Source organism: Condylura cristata, unplaced genomic scaffold, assembly GCF_000260355.1.
Source record: "Condylura cristata isolate star-nosed mole 26May11 unplaced genomic scaffold, ConCri1.0 scaffold00017, whole genome shotgun sequence".
Lineage (NCBI taxonomy): Eukaryota > Metazoa > Chordata > Mammalia > Eulipotyphla > Talpidae > Condylura > Condylura cristata.
In genome coordinates this window covers 26,806,297-26,821,853 of record NW_004567118.1, presented here as the reverse complement: position 1 = coordinate 26,821,853, position 15,557 = coordinate 26,806,297, and the positions used below count along the sequence as shown (strand labels likewise).

Sequence of the window (15,557 nt, the reverse complement as noted above, 5' to 3'; positions counted from 1 at the left end):
AGGCTTGGGGAGACTTTCCCCTTCCATGCAGCCTCCACTCAGCTCCTCTCTTACCTGGACAATCTGACGTCTGTTACTAGCTTGTCCCAGCTAGAGCGAGTGGCTGAGTGGCTTCCCAGGCCTTTCATAGGACACTTATTGCCTTCATTTTTTTTGTTATAGATTACATAAAATACATAAATATTAATATATTTTGTGTGTCATCGCCCAGATCAAGCTAGAGTGTTACCATGACCCCAAATTTCTCCTTGCTCCTGCCCTTTATCAGTCAACCACCCAATTCCTGCCATGGTTAAGCCCCAGACTGCCACAATCACAGCTGCCTCTTCCATCCTCACAGCCATCTCCTTTTATCCTATTATCCCTGTTCACATAGGATAAAACTTAGGCTACTGTATTGGCCTTTTTCATCTGGCCCAATCCAAATACTGCTACCCTCAAGTGAGGGGGGGTGAGCGGTGGAGAGCCTTCAGGGATTTACTCTAGACCTATCTTCCCTGAACTGGGTACAGCACAAGGTCCCATGTGGGATGTGGAAAGAGCACCTTCCCACACTGAGTAGTGTTGTGACTTCTTAGAAGTAAAAGGCCCAATTATAAACTAGCCTTCTCAGTATTTGATATTAAGCAGAAACAAAACACAAAAGCCCTTTTGGGGCATGATAATGGGACAGGGGTTGTTTTTAAGTGTCTTACTGACACACATTCAGAGTGGGGTGGGAGTGGCTGGAGGTACAGATGAAACATCAGCAGCCATAAAAACTGAGCAGTATCTGTACTAGTCCTCCAGACCAAACCTTGCTTCTCCTTGGAGTGCCTCACCCAAGGTACCTGGGAAGTCTGTTCTGATTGCAGCTCTCCATGCTGCAATGCAGACTCAAAACCCTACACCCAGGCCTGGGAACCTAGACTGTAAAAGCTCCCACCTATTCGCCTCTGTGGGCCTGTGATCGCTGACCTGAGACCTGCCCTGCACTTGTCACCGTGAAAAAGGTCATGCTTGTGCAAGATGCAGAACTAAATACACCTTTATTTCACACAGTGCGATCCAGCACAGGCAGAAAGTTCTCCATCAGTCATGATTGGTACCCTATTTCCATTTGGTACATCACTGAAAACCTGTTTTGTTAAAAATCACACAAAAGATCCCTAGAGAAAACTGATCCAATTGTTCCCCCCAAACAATAGATTATTTTTTTACTGGGCAAATCAGTGCCTGCTGACAGGGAAACACAACTCAAACCTGAGTTACAGTCATCACCACGGCAGACTGCACTTGTTTTCAAGTATATAAAGACTGACTTGAATAGCAAAGAGCCTAATTTGACTGCTATCAGCCACCAAGAAGTCAAGATGCAAAGCAAGAACACGTGGAAATTTCTCTTCCTGGAAATTCAACCCACGCCTGTGTGAGCAAGCATCCAAGACACCAGCGAGGCAACAGTGCTGATCAGGGGGCCCGTTCCCGTGGGGATGTGCATAGCCTGGCCTCTCCCCCTCAGGGCTGTCTCTGGGCTCCACGTCAGCTTGGTCTCCGGTCTCGTGGCAGCAACTTGGTTGGTCTTTACAGTTCCCAGACTATCCTGGCTGAACCCGTGATCAGTGTGTCCTGTCCCAAGTGCAGATGTTCCAGTGGTATGGAAGTAGTTTGCATGTATATATATGATGACTCCTATGGGAGACAAAGCTTCCTTCTCTTTAGCAAGAGAACACTGCAGCCGCGACATCGCTTGGCTAGCTCTTCTTCCTGTGTTCCCTCATGTGCGCAGCAATCGAACCAGCTATTTCTGCGTTCCTCTTGTTCTGGCCAAAGTAATCCAGAAACTCACCATCTGGCCCAATCAAGTACATTATTATTGTATGATCCACCTGCAGGGATAAAAGGGGTTGGGGGGGGGAGGTGGAAATGACAAAAAGATTGCTAAAATTAGCTGCTAGTTTTACAGAATAAATGCTACAGTATGAGAGAACTTCACATTAATGTTTCATAACCTCTGCTGCATCTATTATTTTTTGAATGACCTGAGACTATTATAGTATATTCAGCTATAAATTACCTAAATCACTTGGATTCCTAAAATTTGCACCAACCACTGCTTGAAATACTAGCTAGAACTTTGAGTTTCTTTTGGTTTAATCCCTAACACACACCTGGACATAGACATGAGCAAAGACTTCGCTGTGAGAAAGGGCTGCTGCAACCCTCAGGAAGCAGTCAGCTTGTGGACTAGCACTATTTCTAAAGAGAATTTTAAGAGTAAAATATTCTGTCTGATCCACTAACCATACTATAAAGTGAAATCACAGGGAATTAAAAATTTTGGTGAGAAATTACTTAATAGTTTTTGGGTATATTTGTGTTTTAGGAAGAACTGGTTTTCATTTTTACAGAAATGTTTCTTACCATGTTTTGTGAAAAGAAACCAGAAAGTGAATTACAGACCTTTAATTTGTAAATTCTAATGCAGTGTTTAATCCTAACATTAGTGACTCAAGTGGAAATGTGAAAATACTTTTATCCCGTAAGAAATGTATATCCTGCATTGAACAACCCCCTACCTGAAGCACATCATCTGGGAGTTCCTTAGGAGCCATAAATGCTACATCTCCAATAAGTCATCTTAAATCAATTATCAATTTTCCTGACAAAGGTCTAAAATGTTCCTAGCTCTAACTTTAGATCAGTCAGCAACTTTTAGTTATATGCTTCCACAACACCCAATTTTAAATGAGCAAAAGGCTTGGCCCTTGAGTCCTAGGAATTTATAGCATTATTAGATTACTATTTTGCAAGACAAAGAGAGGAATGTGATCACACATACCAGACTGGAGACACCCCACAAATGTACCCAAACATATATTACATGCCTGTGAGGTTATTTTTTAAAGTGCAGTTATAAAGAGCAAATGGAAAAATCCACTTGCTTTCTCACATAGGGAAAGAATGTGCATAGAGCTAAAACAGCTGGTGATTTCATGTGTCTCAGAGCAGTTTAGTGTAGGAGTGGCATAGAGGGCCCATGTTTCTCCATACTTTTGAGATTTAAGTCAGAGTTAGATCTCCAGTCTGTTCTTTCAAGTCTTACTCAAGTAGCTTATAACCCCCTTCCTCCCTTGTTTCTTTTCTATTCTTTCTTTTCCTTCAAAAAATGTAATTTTATCATGTTGATTCATTTTATGATATTATTAATATAAATTACTTTCTAGTATAATCAAAATATTATTCTACCTTTATCTGTCAAACCTGTCAATGGTCAAGTCTCATATGCAAACTGCCAACTCTTTCTCATAGACAGTACTTTCAAGTTCCATAGTTTCTAATATAGAAAAGGTAAATGTGTATTGACTGTCCTTCATGTGTCAGCTTAACCCAGGAGACATATTATCAAGTATTCTATCAATAATACAATTATTCTATCAATAATTATTAATATTCTATCAATAATACAAGGCCTGAGAGGGTTTCAAAACAATTATCTGTTCATATCACCATGCTGCCACAATCCTGACTGGAGCTCTACTGCTGCGGGCAGTGACTCAATTTTTTCCTAAAGTACTTGACACACACACACACATTTTTGAAAAGGTTAACATATATACATAAAACAAACAAAATACACAATAAACTTATGCAATGAAAGTCTTCCCTTCCTCCTTCGATTCTGAGCATCCCTCAGTTCACCTCAGAGGGAGCCACTAGATTCTTTTGCAGTCTCCAGAGAAAACCTCTGCATTTACTAGTGTGTATACATGTGTGTTTCTTTTTGAGAAGGAACAATGTTTCTTATTTAACAATACACTAGACACTGTTCTCTTATCAGTGGTCTATTAAAATAATTGATCCTTTGGATTTCAGTCTTTTTTCTTTATTGAAGGATAAATTTCAAGAATTAGGCTCTGTAACGTAGAAAGTATCTTATTTTACATGTTGGTAGTAGATACTGGCAAACTGGCATCAGTACAGATTGTATTAGTTTAATTCCTAGCAACAATGCATGAAAGTACCTTATGTGACAACTCACTACAACAGTGCATTTCCTGCTTTCCCAAATTATCTATTTTGATGATACATTTCAAATTTTTGGCTTCACCGATCTAACATATAATACATGGCATTATGTTATATAATTTACATCTCTTACTATGAGTAAAATTGGGGATTTTTTAGGTTTGAAAGCTATTTGTATTTTTTAAAAACTATTTTCTAATTCATACTTATAGAGCAATATAGTATCATATACATGTGCATATGGACATTAATTTTTAAATATGTGCATTAAAACACATGATGTGCACATTTAACTTCCAAAGGAAACTCAAATGTTTAGCACACTCAGTTCACACACACTATATATCAATCTGAAAATTGTACCAGCAGGTAAAGACAGAAACTTACCTTTAATTGTTGTTGTCTGAGATTAAGAAAACCTCACTCCATTATATCTCAACCTTTGAGGCACTTCCTCATTCTTTGCAGGTCCTTAAATCTTAAAAGAAGTTTCCCATACCATCTTGTGAATGAAAATCTGTGACCCCAAGGGACAGAAGTCATACTAATGAAACACCTAAGCTGGAGAAAGTCTCCCCCTATTGGTCAATTTAGCTCATGCATACAAAAGAACTCACTGATTCTTATCAAAAGGTCACAACGTTATGGCAATAGACCAGTAATTCTCAAAATAGGGTATAGATGTATTCCAGGAATCTGAGAAGTCTTCATCGCACTAAAATATTTGCATTTTAATTTTTGAGATTAAAAAATTAATGTCCATATTCAGAATTTTCTGTATGACTCTTTTATAACCGAGGACAAATCTCAGTGACCAGACCAGTTTGACTGCTGTTTATCACTAGTACTATATATAGCTAGGTATCAATCTCTCTATATATCTAGATATACACACACAGATGTATGTATGTGTATGTGTGTATAGGTACTACATAGCTATATACTACTGGGTATTATAGGCACATAACAGGAGAATAATTCATTCTTGCTAAGTCAAGACCAAATAGTCAAGGTACACTACACATCAAAGGTTTCAAAGTACTTTAAAGATTTATTTTTATTTATTTATGCTTATAAGGACTGGGGTATAGGCCAGAAGTGCAGTTGGTGAGAGGATTCATCAGAGACAGAATGGGGACCAGAACAGGCAGATTTATTCCAATATACTAAGGGGTGGGGGCGGCAATGAGCAAGACAGGAGAAGTCTGTTGACATATACAGCTTAGCTCCCAGCTAGGATCAATCTCAGGCTGCAGCGGCAAAGGATTTAACTCATATGCCACCAGGGAGGCACTCAAAGTACTTTAAATAAAAAAAAAAATCAGTATCATGAGTGGCAGCTGACAATACAGTTGGGCATCTGGTAGATGACCCAGCCTGCACTCCTGTGGTGAGCACTGCTTTGTCTTAAGCAAAATATCTCTTGTTGTATTACCTGGATTTGTCATGGAGCTTTATAGGTTGTTTGACTTTATTTGTCATATGTTTTTGACTTTGGAGTTGCGAGCTATAAAAACAAGACTAAGAAGTGACACATAGTTTACCCTGGAATGTAAGTCAGACTAATTAGCTCACTAGCTCCTGCTAACTCTCAGATTATGTTCAAAACCAGTTAATGCAACTGGTACGTAAGAGTACGTAAGAGCCATGGCCTCCTTGCTCCTTGCCTCTCTTCTCATTCTTCTTACATTGCTGGTGTAAGGAGAGTAAACCAGAATAGGCTCTGCTTATTTTCCTTAAATTTAGGGCTTAAAGCAAAATCCTCATTTTTTTTTTTTTTAATCTTTTTTGCTCATGAATTCAAGTTTCCCTAGGTCTATGCAGCATTAGACTTGGAAATAAGATTACTGTGTGGGCTTAAGGCCAAGGAGTCAGAAATCTGTTTTTAACTTACACCACAGGTCATAGGTCACACAATGTGCTTCAGGTTCAAAGGTGACAGACTATTGTAGGCCATAAACAAAACAGCACTTCAGTGAGATGTCTCCTTTGCACATGCTCTTGGTACATGACCACGGGTAGCTGGACAATCAGACACTTACAGTCTAGCTATCCTCCTATAAAACTAGCTTAGTAGCTGCAAAGACTCATGACTAATTACTGTCCAACTGAATTACAGTATAGTCAACCAATATGACAGAAAAAACAAAACGTGACAGTTAAAGGGGAAAAAGTAAAGTAGCACTAAAATAAATGCCAACTCAATGTGATAGGAAAAAATGTCCACATTGAGAAGAAAACTGGACACTATGCCCTTCACTGGTGCTTCACTGTGAAACCGCTGATAACAAAAGGAACAGAATAACTAGGGCACTGGTCTAGGTCTATTTTTAAAAAACATAGTAAAACACCTAATTGTGCAAAGCATATAGCTGCTGACAAAGTAAACTTTAGAAAAGTCTACTTTCTTAACTTTCATACTTTCTCTTGCTTTTGCAATTCCTATTCAATCCTAAAATGTAGTCCCCCATGACATACCACTACTTCTCAAAAGAAGCTTATCTTATACCTCTTCATTAGGGACACAAAGAGAAACACTACAATATTTTAAAAATAAAACAGGCTTTGCCCCAAAATGATAGCTTCTCATTATATCCAGCATGGTACCCAACATCGATTTTATTGAATCTTATATATCACTGATTTTGGTGCCATTAGAAAAGAACAACAGGAAATTAAATAATGAAAAGTTAATTATGGTAAGTCAAACAAGCACTCTTTACACACACTTATTTCTACTATTCTTTCAAATTTTCCCAATTTGCACAAAGTCAGAATTTCTGACATCGCTGCCCCAGAGGATGAAACTTGAGCATCTACTTACTATATAGTCCTCATCTTCATCCTTGGGGCCAGGGCTGTAATACACTCTGTACGCTCTGGCCACTTGATCAATCTCTTCTTTTGTGCCAGTCAAGCCAACCAGTTTGGGAGAAAATTCTAAGAAAATAAATTTGAGAAAAACGTAAAAAAAAAGAAGAAAAACAACCACCCTAATTCAAAAAACTGCACCATCTGTAAAGTAGTCCTCTGAGTCCCTAAAGATTTTTTCATGATGAAGGAAAAAGATTCACATAGAATAAATGAACCCCTTCCCCCCTTGTAACAGGTAATATTGACCAAAACGGATTACAATCTGGGCCATAAAACAAATCTTGAGAAATTTAAAAGATTAGAAATCAAATAATGTCTGCTCTCAGACTGCAATGGAATCAAACTAAAAATCAGTAACAAAAAAATCTGGAAAATGCCAAAATACGTGAGGATGAGTCATTTCTATACATTACAAGTCACAGAATATATCAAAAGAAATTTTAAAATATTTTGAACACAGAAAAATGACATCAAATTTTGTGCAATGCAGAAAAAACAGGGCTTAGATGGAAATTTATAGCTTTGAATGCTATAGATATTAGAAAAGATTTGCTATAGATATTAGGAAAGATCTATAATCATTATCTAAAAGAAAAACATATTAAACTCAAAGTTAGTAGAAGAAATGAATCAGCAGAAACCGATGAAACTGAAAACAGGAAATAGAAAAAAAAAATCAATGAAATATTTTGGTTCTTTTTCCTATATAATAAAGAATCTTCTACAACAATCCAGTAATGATTTGGCAGGGCTATATTTTAATTATTTAAGCCACATTTTAAATTGTAATTTTAAATTTTTTCCAAATATTTAAGAGATATAGCTGTTGTTTAGAAGTATTCTCATACATTAAATATCAGTCTTTAATTGTATCATTAGAAAAAAGAAGTCTGTTTCACAATTAGTTCATAAATAGGTCAAAATAACTATATCTCACTTTCCAGTAAGCTACCTCCAATGTTTTTACTATTAAGATTTGGAATTTATGTAAGCAAGCTGGTGGAAGTCACTCAAAACATCGAGATTCATTAGACTACTAAGATGAGACTACAAAATTTAACATTACTATCTTCTTCCAAAGGTAAAGAAAGTCTACATTAATTCCTTCCACTAATAATTCATTTGAAACTGACAGTTCAGGTATAGAAAAGGCAAGTTGTCTTGCCTTTCTTTTCCACTGTGTTAATGAGAAAGGCAAATAAAACCTGAATTTGTTGTACATCCAAGCCTTTGTCCAAATTTCAGCAATTTTCTAAATACCAACATAAATGTTCTTAAATCTTCTCAAAAGAGAATGATTACATAAACCACCATGTCTACGTGCTGTTCAAGAAAATCACGGAGGACTACGGCATTTCAGTTACTATAGCAACTCAGATGTCTATTCATTGGGGGTATTTGTAGTCTAGTTAATATGTGATATTTAAAATAACTGCCAGTGCAAAACACATTTAAAAGGAGGTGGTTTATCTCCCAATGAGTTATAGCTGCCTTTTACTGCCTTAGGAAGTAACTATGGTATTGTCCAAAGTTCTGACAAACTACACTGTGGACACAAATTCTACTTACATATATTAAAAATGCTAAAACTTCAAGGAGAAAACACAAATCTCTGTAACCTTGGGTTAAGTAAAGATACCTTACATGCGACACCAAAAGCATTATCTATAAAAGAATTAATAAAAAACTTCATCAAAATGGATGAAATGACAAGCAAGAGACTAGGAGAAAGTATCTGCAAACTATGTACCTGATAAAATACTTGTATTAGGAATATAAACAAATAAAACAAACAAGTGGGCCCTGTAAAAAAATGGGCAAAAGATGTAGAGACATTTCACCAAAGACAGAAATGGCAGATAATAAAACTATGCTTAACATGAAGTTTTTAGGGAAATGCAGACTACAGCCACAAATAAGGATCACTAAATACCTACTGAAGTAGTTAAAATGTAAAAGACTAAGTATAATGTAAAAGACTTAAGTATAATGAGGATATGAAGAGTTGGGCTCTCATACACTTGCTAATCCAAACATAAAACTTGAAAACCACTTTGGAAAACAGTCTGTCAGTTTCTTAAAAAGTTAGACACCATTTGATCCAAACACTTCACTCCTACCTATTTGCTGAGGAGAAATGAAAGATGTGTTCATATACAGACCTGTATGAATGCTCTTAGCAGCTTTATCTGTAATAGCCACAACCTCAATGGTTTGGAAAAAATCTGCAAGTCCATCAATGGAATGCTATTCAGCAATAAAACTGAATGAACTATTGAATCATGTTAAAATATGAACCTCAAACTAACCATGCTGAAAGAAGCCACTGAAAAAAATAGTACATACTGAATAACTCCATTCACATAAGCACCCAAAGATAACAAACCACTACTGACAGAAATCAGATTGCTGGTTGCCTGGAGAAGGAGGTGGTTGAAGGGAAGGAATGAAAGGGTTAAGAGTATGTAAGGAACTTATGGAGGGTGACAGCTATGTTCACTTCTTGATCATGGTGATGGCTCCACAAGCACAAACATGTTAAAGATAACAAATGGTACATTTCACGTGTAAACTATATTGTATGTCAACAATATCTCTTTAAAAGTGTTAAAGTAATAAAACATACAGCAGGTCCCTCCCAAACCACATTGTTAAGGAACTTCAGTTCTGGAAGTTATACATTATATTTTGTTATAAAATGAAAATAAACATAAAACTATGAGTTAGTCCTTCTGACCAGTAGTTTAAATCAATTTCACCAAAATTAAAATTCAAATTCCTGATTTTTAAGCACTAATGTTTCAGACACTAACATACTGTCAACAAAGATTGTCTGACCTTTTTTATTTTCATCACATTTTTAGGCAAAATAATTTGAATCCAGAAAAATTAAGCAACTTGTACATTTATAAGAGTAAATACCCACCATTAATTCTACCAAAATTTATAGTATCTCAGAATGCATGTTTTAACCTGCATATTGAGACATTTAAATTGAAATTCTTTAATAGCTATAAATGTGTCTCTATAATAAATGTTCTGGATTTAGGAAATACACAGAGTTCAAAATGTGCTTATATTAACATTTATCTCATCCTTCAATGTACAGACTCCCAGGATATGTGTTTATAGGAGAGAGAATTAGAAGCAATGTGTCCTTACCCTCAATTCAAGCTGCTAATTTTGTTAATATCAATTATCTTTGTCAGAGGTGTAACAAAAAGAAAAAGTGCACTGCACCAGGAACTGAGAAACCCATTTCTCATTTACTAGCTACAGTCACAATGCTGAGCCCTACTCTTTGTCTTATTTGTTTTCCTGTTTCACAAGGTATAGTAAGGTTCAAACGAGATGATTTTCTAAAAACTCTAAGAGCTAAACAGACAGAAAATATTGATGAAACACACCTTTCACATAATTGGCGATGGCTTCTTTTGTGTCCCTTTCTGGGTCAATAGTGATGAAAAGTGGGGTTAAATTCGGCAGAGTTGGAATACTGTCTGAAAGATAGTTTGAGTTAGTCACTATTCACACTCTAAGGAACAAGCCAAAACTAGCAATTATGACTATCAGAGTGCTATAGCAAGGTTTTCAGGAAACACATAGGGACATCTCACATGTGAGATGATGGAGAAGGAGAAGCGACAGCTTCCAGTAACAGCAGCTGATGCATGTATCTGTGGAGGAATCACATCAACTAACCTATCAAATGCCTGCTCCAGATCATACATGTTACCTGGGTCACACCATGTAGAGGTTTTCCAATTTAACAGATACAGAAATTGTTAACCTCCTAACTCCAATTTAACAGATACAGAAATTGTTAACCTCCTAACTCAAGGCAAGGTCAACTATTCACTCACAATGGTACTAACAAATGCCACACGGTGACTAGTTTATGTGTATCATAAACTAGAAAAGATTTTCCCAAGTCTAAATATTAGTCACTGGGGAAAGGGTTACAGGAGTGTCAGGGATGGGAGGGACAAAAAGCAGAGTTAGGAGAGATCAGACCATATCAAAGTTTTTTAAGCATCTGTTATTTATGATCAAAATAACTTTGTTTAGTAAATATGGTCAAAGGAATCAAAGCAACAAATGTCTAATGCTGACATTTTATGTTCTCACAAATCAAACAATGATAGTAATCCACTTACCAGTAATATAAGAATGTGAAAGTACAGTGACATGAAGTAAACACACTTTTTCTAATTAGCTTTCTTACCTATTTCATCCACAACTTGAATCATTTTCTCTAATTCTTCTGGACACACATCAGGACAGTGAGTGAAACCAAAGTAAATCAACACCCATTGGCCCAGGTAGTCTTTATCAGTTTTGGGCTCTCCAACATGTGTTGTAAGGGAAAATGGGCCCCCAAGTAAAGGCTTTCCAATGCTTCGCTGCCGCTGCTTCTCTAGCTCTTAGAGATACACACACACAAAAAAAAAAAAAAAAAAAGAAAGAAAGAAAAAAGTCAGTCTAACTGCGGGTACTCAAATGCCTGGGGGGTGGGCACAAAATGTAGGATAGTAGTCTTTAAGAAGTATAAAAAACAAACACAAAACAAAAATGAATGAATTTTGTATTTTAATGTTGTATAAGTAAGGACTATAAGAAAAAAGTGGTAAAATTATTTCCTACTTTTCTACAGTTTGGTGTAAGCCATCATGTATAAAGGACCCAGGAACAGCACAGAACTGAGGTTCTATTCAAACTTCTAAATATTTTCCTGGGCTCCCATAGTTGCCTAGTGGTGAACTCTCAGCACCACCACGGCAAAGGTCCACCATGATGGCCTGAGTTTGGTCCCTTGCCAGGAAGCTAACCCACATATGGTGCAGCAGACTTCTCCTGTCTGACCCACTGCTCCCCTCAATAGTATATTCCAGTAGATCTGCTATTGTGCTCCCCACTGTCTCTGGTGACTACTTTCACCCTCCGCACCTCTAGCCTGCACCTCAGTTCTAACCACAGTTCTATGAAATCTCATGCCCAGATTAAAAGATAAAGACAAAATTTATCCTTTGTATATGGTATCGAGATATTTGGGTCATGTTATTGTTAGACAGTAGTATCTAGGATGGGATCCCAGAACCGATAAAAAACACGAACTCAAAAACAAGTGAAATTAAAAGGAAGTTGGAAGTTTAGTTAATAGTACTGTACAAATTTTAACTTCTGATTTTTGACAGATGAACCATAGTTATCTAAGATGTAAATATTAGGGGCAACTAGGTGAAAGTTAATGGGAATTCTCTATGCTATCTTTACAACTTGGTAAATCTAAAACTGTTTAAAAATTAAAAACTCTAGTCTTTAGTCAGAAAAAATTTTATTCAAAGCTGACCAGATGAAATCTACTTACTCTCTGTCTTTTCTTTCTTGAAGTATTTCATCCCAGCCAATAAAGCTCCTCCAATAGCAAATGTGAATGCTAAAGACTTCCAGGAAACAGGCTACTGGGGCAGAGATTTCAAAAATAAAAATACTAGTAAGATACAAATATTTAACGATGCTAAATTAATTATCAGTAGCTTTTCATACATACAACCATGGGCAGGCCCTGCTCTAAAGGTGCAAAATATTTAAATTTACTAGGTAACCTCAATGTAATTTGAATGGATGCAGTTCAATTTGGGTTCCTAACACAGACAATGCAAAGGCATTTTCAAGAGAAAGTTCCTTAAGTGATTTTCATGTGAAAAAAGACTCAAAAGTCAAGCGTCATGACTGTTAAAGAGTATGCACGACGCTGACTCCAATTTGGGATAAAAACCAATTCATTTTCTGCTTGTGCTGATAAAGCTTATAAATAAAACCAAATAAATAGAAGGGCTAATTCTAACGCTGTCTTGGAAAAGTAACAAAAACGGTATAAGAGCCATCTAAAAGTGTAGTTTTTTAGATGCATGACAATTGCATCAAGTTCTGTCTGCCTACTCCTTTTTCAAGAAGATAAATGGTAAGAGGTTGACTACCCAGGTGTCAAGTGACAGAAATCCTAAGAATGCTGACTCCGGAAACTTCAAGTAACCTCAAGAAAATTTGAATCGGGCTCTCGCTGGTGGCTCAAGGGGTTAAGTCGCAGCACTATGAAGACTGCTGCAGCCACTGCAGCAGGAGTTGGATCCCCAGCCAGGGAGCTGACCCACATGGCGCAGCAGACCTCTCCCGTCTCACCCGCTGCTCCCCTCAGCTGTGTATTTCAGTGGATCTGCCTGTTCTGCTCCAGACTCTGCGTCTGGTGAATCTTTGCAACCCAAGTACGTCTAGCCTGTACCCCAGTTCTTACATGCATAGACAAATACATCTTTAATTAAAAAAAGAAAAGAAAAACAAAAACTGAAACTTTCCAGCAAGAGCAAAAGCTAGGTAAAAATTCAAGCCCGAGAATCAAACCGCGTGGAAAGAAGTCGGTTTTCAATCACTTTTAGGCTGGGACTTCCGGCAGACCGGGACAAGGGATGAGACCGACCTAGCTGAGTGGCTGAGGACAATTACAGGCGACATCGAGTGGTTCCGGAGGTTATGACCAAGTAGGGTTGGAAGGGCACAAGGCTGTCTCACCGCCACAGCGAGCAAACGAAGGACTCACCCCTGGCTTCGAGGTGCGTTTCGGGTCTTTGCGGTCCTTCGGATCTGTCCCCGATGATCCCGGAGGTGATGGCATCGCCGTGCTGAATGGCCGACTTCCCAGGCAGCAGCCTGCGAGCCCCGAGGGCAGCCACCCCTGCCTTGGCCGTAGGCAGCCTTGCCTCCGCAAGACCCTCGCAGTTCCTTCCGCCGGTACCCAAGGCAAGAGACGCCAAAGCCGAACGCCCGGAGGCCGCATGACCTGCCGGACTCCCAAACACAGGGCTGCCATGAGCTCAGGGACCGCGCCTCCTTGGACCCGCCCCCGACTTCCGGCGCCGTTTCCGCTTTTTCCGGAAGTAGGGAGGAGCCGCTCTTCTCACCCTACTCGCTGGTGGCGCGGCCGCCGAGCGGGTAGTCAGGCGGTGTCTAGCCCTGGAGCCGGCGCGCGGTAGGTGGATCCTCGCGGCAGGAGGCGGGTTCCGCCGCCCTGGCGGGAAGGGCAGCGGGCCCGGGAGAAGGGCGCACTTCGGGGTTCGGTGTGGGTGCTGGGTCTGGGCCGGGGTCCGATGGCTGAGGAACTTGATGGCTCGGGAGCTTGAGCGACTGCCGCCGGGTCTCGCCGGGCTCGGGAGAGGACACAACGTCCGGAGACCGGCGGGAACCGACAGCTCCTAGCCCACCCCTGTCGCCCTGGGTGGGCCCATTGCAGGGCGCCGAGGGAAGATGTGCGGTTGTTGGCCTCTTTGGTCTCCAGACAAATTGCACTTGGCATTTGACTTTGTGTGATTTGAATGGTTAAGGTGGCAATGGGCAGTTAAATACGATCGAAGTGCTTGACTAATGTCATTCCCATTAGTCAGAAACAACAGCACTGTTGGGAGAGCTATATAACCAGTCAAAACCCTTTCCTTAATTTTGTCTCTCAGGGCGCCAGTTTCTTAAAATCCTCTCGCGGACTCCCTTGCCCTTTTCATTTTCAAGCTTTAAAGTACGTCGAGTTCTTCATCTGGGACTGCTTGTCTTGTTTTGAGTACAACGCGCCACGCTGTGGGGAGAAGATTGGGGGTGAGGTGGGAGATGCAGAGGTAAAAAGAGATGACCAAACAGAAAAGGGGATTATTGAAACACCCTGCTAAGAGAAGCAACGGGTGAGACCCGAGAGCTGGGTGCTGGAAGAAGTGTTTGGGCTCCTTTTTATAACCTGTTTCCTCGGGCTATTCGTGGTGGAGAGTTAGTTGGTTTGTGTCAGTAAATGCTGGAATGTGTGGTCTTGAGCCTTAACCTTTCATACTGAATGTGTTCCCGGCCCACTTCGCTATTCTGGGGTGAAGTGATCAGTCTAAGGCCTGGTTTCCATAGCGACCTTATCAGTTTCCTTTACCCAAACCTCTAAACCTTCCTGCAGGGCAGGAAGGGTGGGAGTTTTAGGTTTAAATTTATTAAACAATACCCCTAATACGCCTTACTAATGTGGCTGGCAGCATTTGCTAGGTTTCATTCTCTGTGAAATGAAATAAACTTGAATTCATTTTACCTACCATTGTTTATATCTCAGTGTGTGTGCTCTTTACACCTGCCTTTCTCCCTTGATGGATTAGCATGACAACGAAAGGGAAAAATCACCAAAATCTCTTTCTTAACCACAGATCCTGTTTTTACAAAGTGAATGTTATCACTGAGTCTAGCTAAGCAGAAGCCAAGGCCCAGTGATAATGGGACTGAAGCCTAGTGATTTTTGTGAGTTTGGTTGACTAGAGTGTTCCTTTTCTGATTCAGTAAAAGTTGTCCTTTCATTTGAAACAAACAGTGGAGCCTGGAGACCATCAAGGAAGAAAAGCTTATGCAGAAATGGAATTGGTACTTTCCACCCACATAGCCACAACTTTCTTGAAACATTCATCTTTCCACATGTAACTGGATTTGGGAGGACTTTACTACGGCTGTTCACTTAGTAACCAATCATGTATACACAGGTATAGTTTTTTTTTTTTTTTTTAAGATTTATTTATTTGTACATACAGAACGGGGGAACAGCTGGTGCATAAAGCAACATGGATGAATCTCAAAATAACTTTGTTTAGTAAATATGGTCAAAG

At 39.1% G+C, this 15,557-nt stretch overlaps 2 protein-coding genes across 4 annotated transcripts in view; one reads left to right on the top strand and one right to left on the bottom strand.

The window, feature by feature from the left end:
• Nucleotides 1-1,009: 1,009 nt before the first annotated feature.
• On the bottom strand, nt 1,010-13,798 carry LOC101620859 (protein SCO1 homolog, mitochondrial). 2 transcript variants are annotated; one of them, XM_004684584.2, is made up of 6 exons: nt 13,481-13,798; nt 12,251-12,341; nt 11,108-11,305; nt 10,290-10,382; nt 6,833-6,948; nt 1,010-1,868 (listed from the first exon to the last, which is right to left on the bottom strand). In XM_004684584.2, the coding sequence occupies exons 1-6, from the start codon at nt 13,748-13,750 to the stop codon at nt 1,734-1,736; spliced, it is 903 nt and encodes a 300-aa protein (XP_004684641.1). In that variant the 5' UTR covers nt 13,751-13,798; the 3' UTR covers nt 1,010-1,733. The 2 variants fall into 2 exon arrangements, with proteins under 2 accessions (XP_004684641.1, XP_012582062.1); XM_012726608.1 differs by having other exon boundaries at nt 12,251-12,344; nt 13,481-13,542.
• Nucleotides 13,799-13,816: 18 nt separating this feature from the next.
• The window catches only part of ADPRM (ADP-ribose/CDP-alcohol diphosphatase, manganese-dependent), a 16,037-nt gene continuing 14,296 nt past the window's right edge, over nt 13,817-15,557 (top strand). Inside the window, exon 1 of one of the 2 annotated variants that reach the window (XM_004685081.2) lies at nt 13,817-13,909. The gene's annotated coding sequence lies outside the window, so the exon portion shown is untranslated. The remainder of the gene's footprint in view (nt 13,910-15,557) is intronic. The other variant, XM_012726607.1, reaches the window with a different exon arrangement.

Excerpts from the sequence above, each read along its gene's own strand:
- LOC101620859 (XM_004684584.2), bottom strand. The coding sequence starts at position 13,750 with ATGGCAGCCCTGTGTTTGGGAGTCCGGCAGGTCATGCGGCCTCCGGGC. Across the intron at positions 11,306-12,250 it reads CAAGAAAGAAAAGACAGAGA|AGCTAGAGAAGCAGCGGCAG; the intron begins GTAAGTAGATTT and ends TGTATCTCTAAG. Across the intron at positions 6,949-10,289 it reads CATCGCCAATTATGTGAAAG|AATTTTCTCCCAAACTGGTT; the intron begins GTGTGTTTCATC and ends TTATTTTCTTAG.